Consider the following 17,141-nt stretch of genomic DNA (forward strand, 5'->3'; position numbering starts at 1 on the left):
GTGGCCATTCAGCATTAAAATATTAATTCTTATTATAAATTCGCCACCTCACATTAACATAGCTCATTTTAGACTCGCTCTGCCTTACAGAAGTCCTTTGTGGGGACCACCACATGGTAAGGCACTTTTAAGACTCCCAGGTGCATGTCCTTTTTAAGGCGCCATCTTTGATGCAGGAGGATTCCACGAGGCTTCTCCTTGGGTGCCACCATCTTTGATGCTCTGCTGCTCTGGACCGAGGCCGCCGCCATCTTGCACTCCGCTGCTCCGGATGCCCTCCGCTGCCGCAGCCTCCGCTCCCCTCCGCTGCCACCTGACTTGCCGCCTCTCCTGCGGCCGTCGTCGTCACTTCTCCGGCGGCCACCGTAGCAGCCTCCCCTGCAGCTGCCGTGGCTGCCGACCTCCAGCTGCTGCCGCCGCCCGACTCTCCCTCTGCGTGGGCCCCTCCGATCCGCCGGCCATCCTGGATCCCTCGCACCCCGCCCGCAGCGCCCCGCCGGCTCACCCCCCCCCCCCCCACCCCACTAGGCCCCTCTCTGCAGGGCTGCTTGCCTGTGGGGGCTGAGGCTGCAGGATCTCTGTGGCTTGAGGTCAGAGGCTGGGGCTTGCCTGTTGGTGGATTGAGGCTGCAGCTCCAGCTCGGTCTGCGCTGCTCTCTGGGGACCCGGGGCACGGCAGCACCCCGGGGAGCAGCAGCCTGTGGAGTGGTGAAGTCTTCCCAGCTCCCACGGACCGTCCCCATCCACTTCCGGCCGAGGAGTGTCGGCCCATCGCCTGCAACAACCCACAAAGGTAAACCGTGCGTCTCATCCCCATGGGATACCTGCACCTCCGCTCTGCCAAGAACAGGTATTAGTTCCCTGGTGTAGGTACACAGCTTCGCCGTGACCGGGACCAGCTTGGGTCGTGCAGCTGGGTTAATCCACAGTTTATCAAAAGTTCTCCGACTCATCAACGAAGGACCCGAGCCCGTGTCCACTTCCATTCTCACAGGGACTCCGTTGATTTTTACTTCCCTTATCACTGAGGACAAATCGTCGGTACACGTATACAGTCCCAACATCTCATCTTCTTCTGCCTGCTCCTCGCTGGATGGTGGATCATCCGCCATCTCCTCAGCTACATGGTGAGTCCAATTTATTTTACACATACGCTGAAGGTGGCCTTTCGTGTGGCAGGTATTGCACGTATACTCCGCAAACCTGCACTGGTGAGCCCCATGGCTTCTTCCACAGCGCCAGCATGGTGCTGCTTGATTGGCCCCCCTCGGCGGACTCTGAGTTCCAGGACCCCGAGGTCTGTGCTCTCTGCCCCGGGCAGAGCCACGTTCTGCAGTTTTGTCCGTGGTGGGCGCTATCCTGTGTACAGTGCCTGCCGGGTTCGAGACTGTGTGGATTATTTGCTTGGTGCTGCAAGTCGAGGTCATATATGCCCGGCTGATGGTGATGACCTTTGTCAGGGTGATTGTGGGTTCCGTGGCTAACAGCTTGTGAAGGAGGCCCTCGTGGCCAATCCCCATAACGAAAACGTCCCGTAGCGCCTCGTCAAGGTGTACGCCAAAATCACACGGCGCCGCGAATCTCCTGAGGTCCGCAGCATATTTGGTGACATCCTGGTCCTCGGGTCTGCAGTGATGGTAAAATTTGTATCTGGCCGTGAGGATGCTCTCCTTCGGTTTCAACTGGTCACGAATGAGTTCAGTCAGCTCCTCGTATGACTTGTCCCTGGCGCTCCCGGGTGCCAGCAAATCCCTGATGAGACAGTAAACCTCATCTCCACAACTGGAGAGCAATATTGCCTTACGCTTATCTCTCACTGCGTCCGTGTCCTCCGTCAGGTCGTTTGCTGTGAAGTAGTACTCGAGCCTTTCCGCAAAGGCCTCCCAATCATTGCCCACAGTAAAATCCTTTAGCGAGCCCAGAGTAGCCATGGTTGCGTGGAGTTCGTCCGCTTCCTTGTCGCCAATGTGGTGTATGTAGCACACAAATCACTGACTTCACACGGTCTGGTGTAAATCTAATTGCTGTGACCTTCGTCCTTTATTGTTCAGCTCCAGAGTGCCTCTCAGGTGTGGTGGTCAGCCTTTTATATTGCCTGTTGCAGGTACTCCCAGGTTTCCCACCACAGCGCCCTCTGTGGTGTACCATTGTGCTTATATTACATTTAAGGTACCAGGATGATACACATATCAATACATAACAATACTAACAGTAAGATTTAAATTAAACTTAAAACCAAAATTGTCTCAAATTGGCACAGTTAATTTTGTTGTAATTCCCTCGCCCTTATTATAATTGAGTTTATAGTCATCTGCCTATTTAAAATGGCATTATAGATGTACACAACAACAGCTTGCATTTATATAGCACCTTTAACATAGAAAAATGTCAATGGCACTTTGCAGGAGCAATTATCAAACCAAATATGACACAGAGTCACATAAAGAGATATCCGGACAGGTGACCAAAAGCTTTGTCAAAGAGGTAGGTTTTAAGGAGTGCCTTATAGGAGGAGAGTGAGATAGAGAGGCAGAGACCTTTATGGAGGGAATTCCAGAGCTTAAAGCCTTGGTAGCTGAAGGCATGGCGGGGATCCACAGAGACCAGAATTGGAGGAGCGCAGAGATCTCGGAAGGGATGTAGGGCTGGAAGAGGTTACAGAGATATGGAAGGATGAGGTTATGGAGTGATTTGAAAATGAGGATGAGAATTTTAAAATTGAGGCCTTGCCGGACTGGGAGCCAATGTAGATCAGCTAGCATAGGGTGATAGGTGAACAGGACTTGGTGCGAGTTAGGATATGATCAGCAGAGTTTTGGATGAACTCAAATTTATGGAGGGTTCAAGGTGCGAGACCAGCCAGGAGAGTATTGGAATAGTTAAGTCTAGAAGTAACAAAGCATGTGTGAAGGTTTCAGCAGCTGATGAGCTGAGGCAGAGGAAGTAGGCGATCTTGGTATTCGAGAGGATATGGGATCAGAAGCTCAGCTCAGGGTCAAGTAGGACGCCAAGATTGTGAAACAGTTTGGTTCAGTCTCAGATAGTGGCCAAGGAGAGGGATGGAGTCGATGGCTAGGGAACAGAGTTTGTGGTGGGGACTGAAGACAATGGCTTAGATTGTCCCAATATTTAATTGGAGGAAATTTCTACTCATCCAATATTGGATATCAGACAAGCAGCATGAAAAATCAGATGCAGTGGAGGTGTCGAGAGAGGTGGTAGTGAGGTAGAGATGGGTGTCATCAGTGTTGATGTGGAACCTGATATTGTGTTTTTGGACGATGTTGCCAAGGGACAGCATGTAGATGAGAAATAGAATGGGGCCAAGGATAGATCCTTGGTCAACTCCAGACATTACGGTACAGGAGCGGGAGGAGAAGCTACCACTAGATAGCTAGGAATAGAACCTGACAAGGGCAGTCCCACCCAGCTCGACAAGGAAAGAAAGGGATTGGAGGAGGATTATGCGGCCAACCATGTCAAAGGCTGCAGATAATTTGAAAATAATAAGGAGGGTTAGTTTATCATTGTCAGTAACATAGGATGTCATTTGTGACTTTGATAAAGGCCATTACAGTGCGGTGGCGGGGCGGAAACTTAAATAAACTTGGCTCATGTGCACTGATAGTTTGAATCCCACCATAGGTTTTCCCACTGTAGTAAAGGATAGGAGAGAATAGTTTATGTGTGTGGCTGGTGCTAGTGAAAAATTCTATTTTTTTAGATGTTGAAGTTAAAAAGAGACAAACCTTGCAACTAGTATTACAATGGGAATTCCTGATTCCTGCAGTATAAACCTAGTCCCTAATACTTTATTGGAATGGTGTGTAGCCTCTGACTGAAGAATCCAACAAATTCTTAGTAATATGATGGACTGGGTCGTATCTAGTCTCTGAGTAAATGCATCCATCCAATCCATCGATGCAATGCAAAGTAGCACGATAAAGTTCTGATTATATTTCATAAATTGTGAAAACATGGACCTTCTAAGCCAAATTTAAACCCAAAGTCTGAAGAAAATTGAATTCTTGCTACTTATAAATGCTGTGCTGCATTTTTTCAAACTGCAACTGAAATGCCTATGGCAATTAATGGGCACTGAATCAATATTTACAACAAATCACTATTTATGTTTGGTCTTGATTGGCAGATATAAACATGCTCATATTGAAACTTGTGTTGGAACAGTCCCACACAATATGCTATTGATCCACACTATTATTAGCCTACCATAGGACATCGCAAAACACAATTATTGGTCCAACTATTTATTTTGATATATTCACCATAGCTAAGGCTCCCAATAGCTTTTGTTCAGATTCTGGTGCCAAAAGCTTTTTTTCCCTTTTATCCACGGTCAGCAACTCTGTAATATGCAATCTAGGTAATGTTTTCAAAATCATAACTGAAAGTAATATAAGCGGCACAGTCAATCATATCATTATTTTCTAATTTGCAGGGCAATTAGAATGTAGTAGATTGCCACTTAAAGTACCAGTTTCAAGAATGGATGTACAGTTTGAGAGTTGTGTCTCATCTGCAGCTATCCAACATGCATGTAGTACCTATCAGTAAAAATTGGGACTAAGTCTTCAATATCTGCATAGGAAAAGCAACAGCCAATAACATTTCCTTTTTTAAGATACGTTGTCATAACAAAGGATTTAACTGTTTGTTGGGGGAAAGAAAGTAAAAAATTTGGTGTTAAATTACTGTAAAATAAAATTACTTAAGAAAGCTGAGAGAAATTATAAACCTATTAGTCTAACATCCATTGTGGGGAAGTTATTTGAATTTATTGTAGAATCATCGAATCTTACAGCACAGAAGGATCTGTCCAATTTAGTCCCACGCCTCAACTTTTTCCCCATAACCCACAAATTAGTCCTCTTCAAGTACATGTCCAATTACGTTTTAAAAGTTCTTATGTAATCTGATTCCACCACCCTTTCAGGTTGTGTGCTGCAGATATTAACAACCCTCTGTGTGAAGAAATTTCTCCTAGTTTCCCTATAGTTCTTTTGCCAATTATTATAAATCTGTGACCTCTGGTTGCTGACCCACTTGCCAGGGGAAGTAGTATCTCCATACTTGCTCTTTCAAAACCTCATATAATTTAGAATACCTCTATTATGTCTCCCCTTAACCTTCCTTGCTCTAAAGAGAACAATCCCAGCTTCTCCAATCTCTTCACATAACTGAAGTTCCTCATCCCTTGTATCGTTCCAGTAAACCTCCTCTGGACCCACTTCAGGGCCTTGACATTTTTCCGAAAGTGTGGTACCCAGAGTTGTAAACAATACTCCAACTGAGGCTTAACCAGAGATTTGTAAAGGTTTAGTATGACTTCCTTGTTTTTGTATTCAATGCCCCTATTTACAAAGCCATGTATCCCATACGCTTTCTTAAGCACCTTCTCAACTGGCCCTCATTTCAATGCCGAGTCTATCAATGAGCACAGCGCATTCTGTGGCGGAGCAGGGTATCTCTGACAGTAACTTCTGGATTCCCACATTTAACTGCACATGTGTGTACGCCAGAAGTTACTATCAGACTTCCTCCATTATAACAGTAAGCGCTGATAGCCTTCATCGCAAATTGTCCACTTGCAGAATGGGCATACAATTTCAAAATTTGCAGATTACACAAAACTTGGAAGTATAATCAATAGTGAGGAGGATAGTGATAGACTTCAAGAGGACATAGACAGGCTGGTGGAATGGATGGACACGTGGTAGATGAAATTTAACGCAGAAACGTGCAAAGTTATACATTTGGTAGGAAGAACGAGGAGAGGCAATATATACTAAAGGGTACAATCCTAAGGGGGCACATGAACAGAGAGACCTGGGGTTTTGTGTGCAAAAATAATTGAATATGCCAGGGCAGGTTGAGAAAGCAGTTAATAAAACATATGGGATCCTGGGCTTCATAAATTGAGACATAGACTACAAAAGCAAGAAAGTAGTAGTGATGTTAGGGAGGGCATCAAACAGGAAATTAGGGGTGCATGCAATAAAGGTGCAGCAGTTACCATGGGTGACTTTAATATGCATATAGGTTGGGCTAACCAAACTGGAAGCAATACGGTGGAGGAGGATTTCCTGGAGTGCATAAGGGATGGTTTTCCAGACCAATATGTCGAGGAACCAACTAGTGGGGAGGCCATCTTAGACTGGGTGTTGTGTAATGAGAGAGGATTAATTAGCAATCTCATTGTGCAAGGCCCCTTGGGGAAGAGTGACCATAATATGGTGGAATTCTACATTAGGATGGAGAATGAAACAGTTAATTCAGAGACCATGGTCCAGAACTTAAAGAAGGGTAACTTTGAAGGTATGAGGCGTGAATTCGCTAGGATAGATTGGCGAATGATACTTAAGGGGTTGACTGTGGATGGGCAATGGCAGACATTTAGAGACCGCATGGATGAATGACAACAATTGTACATCCCTGTCTGGCGTAAGAATAAAAAAGGGAAGGTGGCTCAACCGTGGCTATCAAGGGAAATCAGGGATAGTATTAAAGCCAAGGAAGTGGCATACAAATTGGCCAGAAATAGCAGCGAACCCGGGGACTGGGAGAAATTTAGAGCTCAGCAGAGGAGGACAAAGGGTTTGATTAGGGCAGGGAAAATAGAGTTCGAGAGGAAGCTTGCAGGGAACATTAAGACGGACTGCAAAAGTTTCTATAGATATGTAAAGAGAAAAAGGTTAGTAAAGACAAACATAGGTCCCCTGCAGTCAGAATCAGGGGAAGTCATAACGGGGAACAAAGAAATGGCAAACCAATTGAACAAGTACTTTGGTTTGGTATTCACTAAGGAGGACACATACAACCTTCCGGATATAAAAGGGGTCAGAGGGTCTAGTAAGAAGGAGGAACTGAGGGAAATCTTTATTAGTCGGGAAATTGTGTTGGGGAAATTGATGGGATTGAAGGCCGATAAATCCCCAGGGCCTGATGGACTGCATCCCAGAGTACTTGAGGAGGTGGCCTTGGAAATAGCGGATGCATTGTCAGTCATTTTCCAACATTCCATAGACTCTGGATCAGTTCCTCTGGAGTGGAGGGTAGCCAATGTAACCCCACTTTTTAAAAAAGGAGGAAGAGAGAAAACAGGGAATTATAGTCAGCCTCACATCGGTCGTGGATTAAATGATGGAATCAATTATTAAGGATGTCATAGCAGCGCATTTGGAAAGAGTTGACATGATAGGTCCAAGTCAGCATGGATTTGTGAAAGGGAAATCATGCTTGACAAATCTTCTGGAATTTTTTGAGGATGTTTCCAGTAGAGTGGACAAGGGAGAACCAGTTGATGTGGTGTATTTGGACTTTCAGAAGGCTTTCGACAAGGTCCCACACAAGAGCTTAATGTGCAAAGTTAAAGCACATGGGATTGGGGGTAGTGTGCTGATGTGGATTGAGAACTGGTTGGCAGACAGGAAGCAAAGAGCAGGAGTAAATGGGTACTTTTCAGAATGGCAGGCAGTGACTAGTGGGGTACCGCAAGGTTCTGTGCTGGGGCCCCAGCTGTTTACATTGTACATTAATGATTTAGACGAGGGGATTAAACGTAGTATCTCCAAATTTGCGGATGACATTAAGTTGGGTGGCAGTGTGAGCTGCGAGGAGGATGCTATGAGGCTGCAGAGTGACCTGGATAGGTTAGGTGAGTGGACAAATGCATGGCAGATGAAGTATAATGTGGATAAATGTGAGGTTATCCACTTTGGTGGTAAAAACAGAGAGACAGACTATTATCTGAATGGTGATAGATTAGGAAAAGGGGAGCTGCAACGAGACCAGGGTGTCATGGTACATCAGTCATTGAAGGTTGGCATGCAGGTACAGCAGGCGGTTAAGAAAGCAAATGGCATGTTGGCCTTCATAGCGAGGGGATTTGAGTCCAGGGGCAGGGAGGTGTTACTACAGTTGTACAGGGTCTTGGTGAGGCCACACCTGGAGTATTGTGTACAGTTTTGGTCTCCTAACTTGAGGAAGGACATTCTTGCTATTGAGGGAGTGCAGCGAAGGTTCACCAGACTGATTCCCGGGATGGCGGGACTGACCTATCAAGAAAGACTGGATCAACTGGGCTTGTATTCACTGGAGTTCAGAAGAATGAGAGGGGACCTCATAGAAACATTTAAAATTCTGACGGGGTTAGACAGGTTAGATGCAGGAAGAATGTTCCCAATGTTGGGGAAGTCCAGAACCAGGGGTCACAGTCTAAGGATAAGGGGTAAGCCATTTAGGACCGAGATGAGGAGAAACTTCTTCACCCAGAGAGTGGTGAACCTGTGGAATTCTCTGCCACAGGAAGTTGTTGAGGCCAATTCACTAAATAAATTCAAAAAGGAGTTAGATGAAGTCCTTATTACTAGGGGGATCAAGGGGTATGGCGAGAAAGCAGGAATGGGGTACTGACGTTGCATGTTCAGCCATGAACTCATTGAATTGCGGTACAGGCTCAAAGGGCCGAATGGCCTACTCCTGCACCTATTTTCTATGTTTCTATGTTTCTATGTTTCTAACCTATATAAAACACTGGTCCAATATCAACTAGAGTATTGCGTCCAATTCTGGGCACCGCACTTTAGGGATGATGTGAAGGCCTTAGAGAGGGTGCAGAAAAGATTTAAAGAAAGGAAAGACTTGCATTTATATAGCAACTTTCACGACTTTCACGACCACTGGACGTCTCAAAGCATTTTACAGCCAATGAAGTATTTTTTGGAGCGTAGTCACTGTTGTAATGTGGGAAACGCGACAGCCAATTTGCACACAGCAAGCTCCAACAGACAGCAATGTAATAATGACCAGATAATATGCTTTAGCGCTGTTGATTGAGGGATAAATATTGGCCAGGTCACTGGGGATAACTCCCCTGCTCTTCTTCGAAATAGTGCCATAGGATCTTTTACGTCCACTTGAGAGAGCAGACGGTGTCTTGATTTAATGCCTCATCCAAAAGACAACACCTCCAATAGTGCAGCACTCCCTCAGCCCTGCACTGAAGTGTTAGCCTAGATTAATGGGACTTGAACGCGTAACCTTCTGACTCTGAGGTGAGAGTGCTACCCACTGAGCCAAAACTAACACTGGTTGTAGGGATGAGGGACTTCAGTTATGTTGTTTTCCTTAGAGCAGAGAAGGTTGCGAGGAGAAACATAGAAACATAGAAACATAGAAAATAGGTGCAGAGTAGGCCATTCGGCCCTTTGAGCCTGCACCACCACTCAATAAGATCATGGCTGATCATTCACCTCAGTACCCCTTTCCTGATTTCTCTCCATCCCCTTTGATTCCTTTAGCAGTCAAGGCCATATCTAACTCCCTCTTGAATATATCTAACGAACTGGCATCAACAATTCTCTGCGGTAGGGAATTCCACAGGTTAACAACTCTCTAAGTGAAGAAGTTTCTCCTCGTCTCGGTCCAAATAGCTTACCCCTTATCCTTAGACTGTGACCCCTGGTTCTGGACTTACCCAATATCGGGAACATTCTTCCTGCATCTAACCTGTCTAGTCCCGTCAGAATTTTATATGTTTCTATGAGATCCCTCTCATTCTTCTAAACTCCAGAGGTGTTCAATATCATGAGGGGTCTAGACAAAGTAGATAGAGAGAAACTGTTCCCATTGGCAGAGGGTCGAGAACCAGAGGACACAGATTCAAGGTGATTGGCAGAAGAACTAAAGACGACATGAGGAAAAACCTTTTTACACAGCGAGTGGTTAAAATCTGGAATTCACTGGCTGAAAGGGTGGTGGAAGCCGATTCAATCATGGCTTTTAAAAGGGAATTAGATAAGTACCTGAAGGAAAAAAATTTGCAGGGCTACAGGGAAAGACTAGTGGAGTGGGACTAGCTGAAGTGGTCTTGCAAAGAGCCGGCACGGCTTCTGTGCTGCAACCATTCTATGATTCTATTATATAAAAAAACCTTGCCCCTTCCTTTAAGGCCTGTTACCAGTGGAAATCAGCGGCCATGCTGTGGAGTGGAATGGCTGTCGATTTTTCGCTGAATGGCCGCCATTTTGAAAATTCCACTCCTGCGGTATCCTGGCGGTGACCCACTCTCCCCACTATTGCTCCGCTGCTGCCGATCCATCCTAAGTACGTAATCAAAACACGCACCACCAATGTTCCCTCCCCGGTGGCCCAGTAGACCGAACTTCAAGAATCGCACTGGCTTTCCCCTTTAAGTGAAGGGGAGAGACACATGATTTGCTACGCTGATGACTGACAGCGGAGGACACTCCGCCCACCCCCCCCCCAACTTCCGCCCCTCTAGTGTATAAATTTCCGCTCAGTGCCACACATCCGGACCGACTTCCGAGCCGCTGGAAAAAGAAAGCCAAAGAACGTAATTTCGCTCAAGAGGCCACCGCATCAACCGTACCAGTAAAAACATCTGAAACAGGGTAGGTGTGCCACGTTTCCAGCAGTGGGCAATTTCAGCCCCTATGATTCTATTTGGCAAAGGAAAGGAATTTTAACACAAATAAATGTGAGATACCCTGTATTAGATTTTGGTAGGAAGAATAAGGAGGTCACTTATTATCTGGAGGGTGCGAGTCTGGGTGGGGTAAAGAAGCAAAGGGATCTTGGAGTACAAATACACAAATCATTAAAAGTGGCAACAGGGGTTAGCAAGGCCATAAATAAAAGCAAACCAAGCACTAGGGTTTTTTTCTAGAGGAATAGAATTGAAAAGTAGTGAAGTTATGCTAAACTTGCATTGAACCTTGGTTAGACCACTTGGAGTACTGTATACAATTCTGGTCGTCTTATTTTACAAAATATATAGAAGCACTGGAGAGGGTGCAGGGAACATTTACAAGGATAGTACCAGAAATGTGAGGGGATACCTATCAAGAAAGGATGAACAGACTGGGTCTCTCTTCTGTTGAAAAGAGAAGGCTGAGGAGGTGACCTAATAGAGGTTTTTAAAATTATGAAAGGTTTTGATACAGTAGCTACAGAGAGAATGCTTCCACTTGTGGGGAACAGCAAAACAAAAGGCCATTAATATAAGATAGTCAAGAAATCAAATCGAGAATTCAGAAGAAACTTCTTTACCCAGAGCGTGGTGAGAATGTGGAACTTGCTATCACAGGGAGTGGTTGAAGCGAATAGAATAGATGCGTTAGATAAGAATATGAGGGAGAAGGGTATTGATAGTTAAGCTGATAGAGTTAGATGAGGAAAGACAGGAGGAGGCTTGAGTGGAGCATTAATGCCGGCGTGGACTGGTTGGGCCGAATGGTCTGTTTCTGTGCTGTACATCCTATGTAATCCTATGTAAATTCTGAGCCAATGTCAGTTATTTTTGAGCAGATTTCCACACATTCTCTTGGCTGCAGGAAATGCAAAGCCAGGGAAAAACAAGGGAGATTGTGGAGAAAAAAAGCTAATAGGCCAAGTTCCTCTCCCTCCAAAAAAACCAACAATGAATGGCAGTTCCATGGGATAAAACAATAGTCACACTTGGTATCTAGTGCTGAGTTCAAGTTTTTGCAAGATAGGCTTAATATAGGTGCAAGGTAAAGCTTCTCCACAATTCCTCAGGAATACACCACTTGTAGAACCAGTGTGATATGGTAATTTCTCACACCATGGCCGCGGTTTCACCAACAGTGGCGAGACAGGCGCGGCCGGCATTGGTAGCTTGTGGGGAACGCGTTCCCTGCTCCATTTCGCCCTCTCAACATAATTTTCCATTGATTGGACTTGTTCAACCCGCCCTGCGAGGTTCCCGGTCAATTAAAAGGAAGCGGGTCTGATGACGTCATCAGATGACGTGTCATCAGCCGGTTTCCTTAAAGGGACCATGGCCAATCTTTTTTTGACAGTTGTTCTGTCAGTGTTCTACAGCATTAAAATGCTGCAAACACTGACCAGCACTGCACAAAGGTGCACGTCTGCACCCAGGCTCTCCCATGACTCCCTCCAGATGCTTATGGAGGGAACCACAGCATACAAGGAGGTTCTCTTCCCTTCCAATGGATGGAAGAGACCGCCCCTGGACACCAACGCAGTCTGGTTGCACATTGCACAGGAGGGCACAACCTGGGATGTCTTCAGAAGGACCTGGCTGCAGTGGTCCAAACCTTTCAGCAATCTCAGTAGATCACGAAATGTTATTGCAAAGCCACACTCAACCTCATCCTGCAGTGCCACTCATCACATCCCCATCACTCTGCATTCCCTACCCGACTCCTGCACATCCTTACTCATATCAACTGACCTTGCACCTCCACCCATCCCTCTCTCTATCTACATGATCACTTCCCATCTCACTAGCCACCCCTTACATTCATCCTCATGCTAGTCCAATCATACCAACTAACAACACACAAGGGTAGGCACTTGGGTGTTTTAGCCAATGTTCATGTAGAGTTTCTGTTAATGTGTTGTCAAACTTTGAAATCTTTATTTTGAACATTTTATGTTCTTGGACAGATTTGTGTGTACCTTTGGAAGTGGCTTAGTGAGTTGCAGTGTATTGTCAGACATAAGGGTACCCTGCACAATGGAGATGAATGTGAAAAGAATGGCTTGGGCATTTCAGGGTTGCTTTATGGTGTTGGTGTGGGGTGGTGGTAACCTGGCATATCATGTGGTAGCCAGGGTGCACCGCATCAAGTGAAGTAGATGTGGCCATGGTGAGGCCTCCCTGGCTTCCCGGGCAGCAATGTGGTCAGGTGCTGACACCCTGTGTTTTGTGCAGCATCAGGTGATTGTGGAGAAGGTTGGTGTTGTTGTTGGTGATGCTGGTGTGTTATGTGATGTTGGTGTTGGGGCTGATCATGGTGGGATTCTGACGAATAGGGGGAGATTTTTTCAAGGGCACTGATGCTGCTGGAATAGACGGCAGGTGAGGTTGAAATGACAGAAGCGATCTGTCAATGGTGAGAGAGGTTGCTCCAAGGAGATGACAGTGAATAGAGAGTTCACTGCAAACACTTCCAAATTGCATACAGCTCAAAGGTTTCTTCCAACTCCTGAAGGCTTCAGCTTCTGACATTGGAAAGTGAACAGCTGTGAAATGGTAGCTTTTATACCACTTCTGCAACTATCAACTAGCCAAAGCAATGGAGAGTCACTGAGAACCCGACACACTTATCTGGCGTGAAACCCGAGGAATGGCAAACTCGTTGAAAACTCGGTAAAATGGCAAGTGCCTGGGTAAAATCCTTTTAAATATCTTTAAATTACCTCTTAAGCATCTTAATTGACTGGCTCACCATTGTCAATCAGGGCCATTTTGACAATGGGCCCATCTCCAAACCCACACTCGCAGGCTGGGAAGATTTTGGCCCATGTGTTGTTGTGGCTCCTTTGTTTGAGATTTCCAAATTGTTGCAATTATTGGAGAATTGTGGACATTTTTATGATGTTGAATTGCACCATAGAAATAAACTTTTAACCCTTGGGGTGACTACACTCTAAAAGTACTTAATAGGCTTTAATGCGCTTTGAGATGTCTGGTGGTCGTGAAAGGCGCTATATAAATGCAAGTCTTTCTTTTTTTCGTTAACCCTTCATTCTTGTTTAGATTTAAATTCCGGCTCACCACAAATTATTGTAATTCACTATGGAACCATATCCCTAAATTGAACGTTATTGTTTTGTTGCATCTTAATTTGCCTTTGGAGCTATAAGTGTTGGTGTGTGATCATTTGACCTCGAGTACTGTTGCATGTATCTTTAAACTGTCCAACTAGCTCAGCTTTATTTATAGTTTAGTGCCTATAAGCTGAAAACAAATTCAGTTGTATGACAAATAGATTTTTTGTGCCTCTGCTTCAAATGTACTGATTCAATTCTTGTTATCACAAAGGAACAGGGAGGTTCTAAATCACGAAGAAATCAGTACATCATATTTGTATTGCTTCCTCACACATGGTACTGTCCACATTCAGATTAGGATTCCCAACATATTTCTTTTTTGCCAAACTTTTCCATGTGTAAGTAAACAAATTACTGATCATGACATTAATTATTTCTGTGCAATTCTTGTCAAGCAAATTGGAAAAAAAACAATCATAGAAACATAGAAACATAGAAAATAGGTGCAGGAGTAGGCTATTCGGCCCTTCTAGCCTGCACCGCCATTCAATGAGTTCATGGCTGAACATGCAACTTCAGTACCCCATTCCTGCTTTCTCACCATACCCCTTGATCCCCCTAGTAGTAAGGACTTCATCTAACTCCTTTTTGAATATATTTAGTGAATTGGCCTCAACAACTTTCTGTGGTAGAGAATTCCACAGGTTCACCACTCTCTGGGTGAAGAAATTCCTCCTCATCTCGGTCCTAAATGGCTTACCCCTTATCCTTAGACTGTGTCCCCTGGTTCTGGACTTCCCCAACATTGGGAACATTCTTCCTGCATCTAACCTGTCTAACCCCGTCAGAATTTTAAATGTTTCTATGAGGTCCCCTCTCATTCTTCTGAACTCCAGTGAATACAAGCCCAGTTGATCCAGTCTTTCTTGATAGGTCAGTCCCGCCATTCGACTTAAAGGGAAAGGAAATTCCAGGGCCAGGGGTGTGGACTGTTTTTGTTCCAAATATTCACCCAATACCTCTGTATAATTATAAAAATATTAGTTACTGATTTACAAAATCATCAGCTAATGAAAAAGTCTTGCATTTATACAGTGCCTTTCATGATCTCAGGACATCCCAAATGAAGTACTTTTGAAGTGTAGTCACTGTCACTATTGTAATGTAGGAAATGTGGCAGCCAATTCGTGCACACCAAGCTCCCACAAATAGCAATGATGTCCTACTCTTCTTCCCTTCTTCCTTCCAGGGCAATCCTAATTATATCACAGATAGGCAGGACCCAACTGCATCTTGGAGCAGCTTCATTCAATGGCTGCAAATTTGGATCATCTTAGGAACCAATCCACTCTGTCCCAGGAAAACACCATAAGCCAGGGTTTCCATCCCTGTTCATTATCTAGTGACATGTGCTTGAAAGTGTGCATGCATATATGTCAAATTATGACAGGTTTGGGTTTGGATCTAATGGCTTCTATGGTCAATAGCCTAATGGGTGTGTAGGCTCACATAAAGGAGAATGAACACCTGGGTGAGGTAATAGAGGGACGTTGAAACAGTGCTTCAGCAAGGAATTGGCACCTTCAGATAAAGAGAGAAACTTGGCTACAAAAATGTTTTTCTGAAATTCCCATGCTACATGGTTTGGTTTGATATTGTGTATATTAACTGTTAATGCACAAAAAGAATAATAGTTCACTACCAGAAACTGTGAAATCCTAAAAACTCATTAAAAATGACAGATTATTTTTCTTAAAACAAATCACAGATTAGACAACATCTAATTGTATAATTATTTACATAGAAATTTGAAACACTGAAAGGCATTGCATTCTGAGAGGCTTTGCATTCTGATATGGAATGAGGAAAAGACCCTTTATCCACTTGCATTTTTTGTATTGTAGTTAACAATAATTTTAGATGTATAAATTCTGATTCAGTGAATACACATTTGCCTATTGATTACAGTGTTTGTCATGTTTAAAGCTCACATTTTCCATAGTTGCTATGGGCACCATGTTCTGCGTGTCTGCTGCAATGTTTGTCTTCTCACTAAAATGTAGCAAAGCAAACACACCCTAACACTATATAAAGTTTATTTCAGACACCTTTAAATTTAATATAAGCATCTCAGAAAAACTGTTGTGAAAGAGCAATGCACATTGAAATATTATGAATATTTATTTTTGTTGAATGCGACAAATTATTTAATAGGGATCTACAGGAATGTACCAAAAAGAAAAACCTTATTTAACTATATTTTTAAAAATGTAAAACATTTATGGTTCTATTAATTTGTTTTAATAAAACGGAGCATTTTGTGCTCATTCTCTGCAATTCAGACATAATGCAACTACAAAAATATATTCAACTCATAATAACAAAGGTAAACTGCATTCAATTAATTGAAAATACAAAATAATACATCTAATATCCACACCGCAATGTAAACTGTCCCAGGAATAAAGAACAAGAAACAGACGTCGAACATGTAAGTGTTGTAATAACAGTCAACGCATTCACAATGTGCGTCTGTTCGCCTTTTCTCCTGCAGTTTCTCTATCTCCCTTGTCAAGGGAGGCTGTGAAAATACAGGCATTTAATTATTTATGGGAAGTGTACATAGGCAGAATATAAATGACTGATCTGTATAACTTGAAGTGCTTTATACTGGCGTTAAGTACTGTAAATCTGATTATAAAGTGGGTTAAAAAAACACCGAAACACTTTATTGACGACTACGTTTTGCATATCAGGTTACTCGTATTACTGATTATAACGGACCAGTTATTTCATTATCATTCATGCTTTCCACACAAGATAAAACCAAGCAGAATAATAAATACAAAGTGCTCGATCATAACTGGCGGCGTAAAATACGGACAAATACATAAACAATAATTACACTCAAATAGCACACAAACACATGTACAACAATGTATTCGTTACAATAATGTACCTATTCAATTTGTAAACAATCAAAAATTAAAACATATATAATTGTCTATTAAAACCTCTTAAATGTAACGGGGAAAAAACGAAGTAAACGAAGTGCCAGTTGATGCAAAAGAAACGATTAAAGGTCCCCTGGACTATTGCTCGGGAAATGAAAAAGAGAAGGCTGAGAATAGGGAACAGAGTGACAGAGAGTGGAAGGAATACTAACAGAACTACACTGAGGCACGAGTATCTGTCGTGTGTTTGCGGATTAGGAGCGGTGGATGTACGGATCAGTGTCCACCAGAAGCAGATCATGAAAAGCACAAACATTGTATTTAAATTTAAACAAAAACACAATGAGCTGTTTGCAGCATAACGCTGCCGAACTTAGCATACCGCTGCACAACGGCAACATTGATGCCCAAAGACAATTGAAGAAATATTAATGCTTATCTAATATTAACAGAAGAAGAAGCCGAGAGGCGATTGACCGTTCGCGTGGGCTGTGTGTGGGAGGGGTGTTTACTTGGGGTTGGTATGTTTATGATGTGAGTGGGGAGGTTGGTGCAATTGGACCTGCAGCTAGTAGGCGCTAGGACCCCGAAGAGACCCCTCGGT

At 43.9% G+C, this 17,141-nt stretch overlaps 1 protein-coding gene across 1 annotated transcript in view; it reads left to right on the forward strand.

Moving 5' to 3' along the window:
- The first annotated feature begins 1,055 nt into the window (after window positions 1–1,055).
- The window catches only part of gabra2a (gamma-aminobutyric acid type A receptor subunit alpha2a), a 555,326-nt gene continuing 539,240 nt past the window's right edge, over window positions 1,056–17,141 (forward strand). Inside the window, exon 1 of the mRNA XM_070863123.1 lies at window positions 1,056–1,126. Within this exon, the coding sequence (XP_070719224.1) occupies window positions 1,093–1,126 (34 nt within the window). The 5' untranslated portion in view covers window positions 1,056–1,092. The remainder of the gene's footprint in view (window positions 1,127–17,141) is intronic.

Source organism: Pristiophorus japonicus, chromosome 2 (assembly GCF_044704955.1).
Source record: "Pristiophorus japonicus isolate sPriJap1 chromosome 2, sPriJap1.hap1, whole genome shotgun sequence".
Lineage (NCBI taxonomy): Eukaryota > Metazoa > Chordata > Chondrichthyes > Pristiophoridae > Pristiophorus > Pristiophorus japonicus.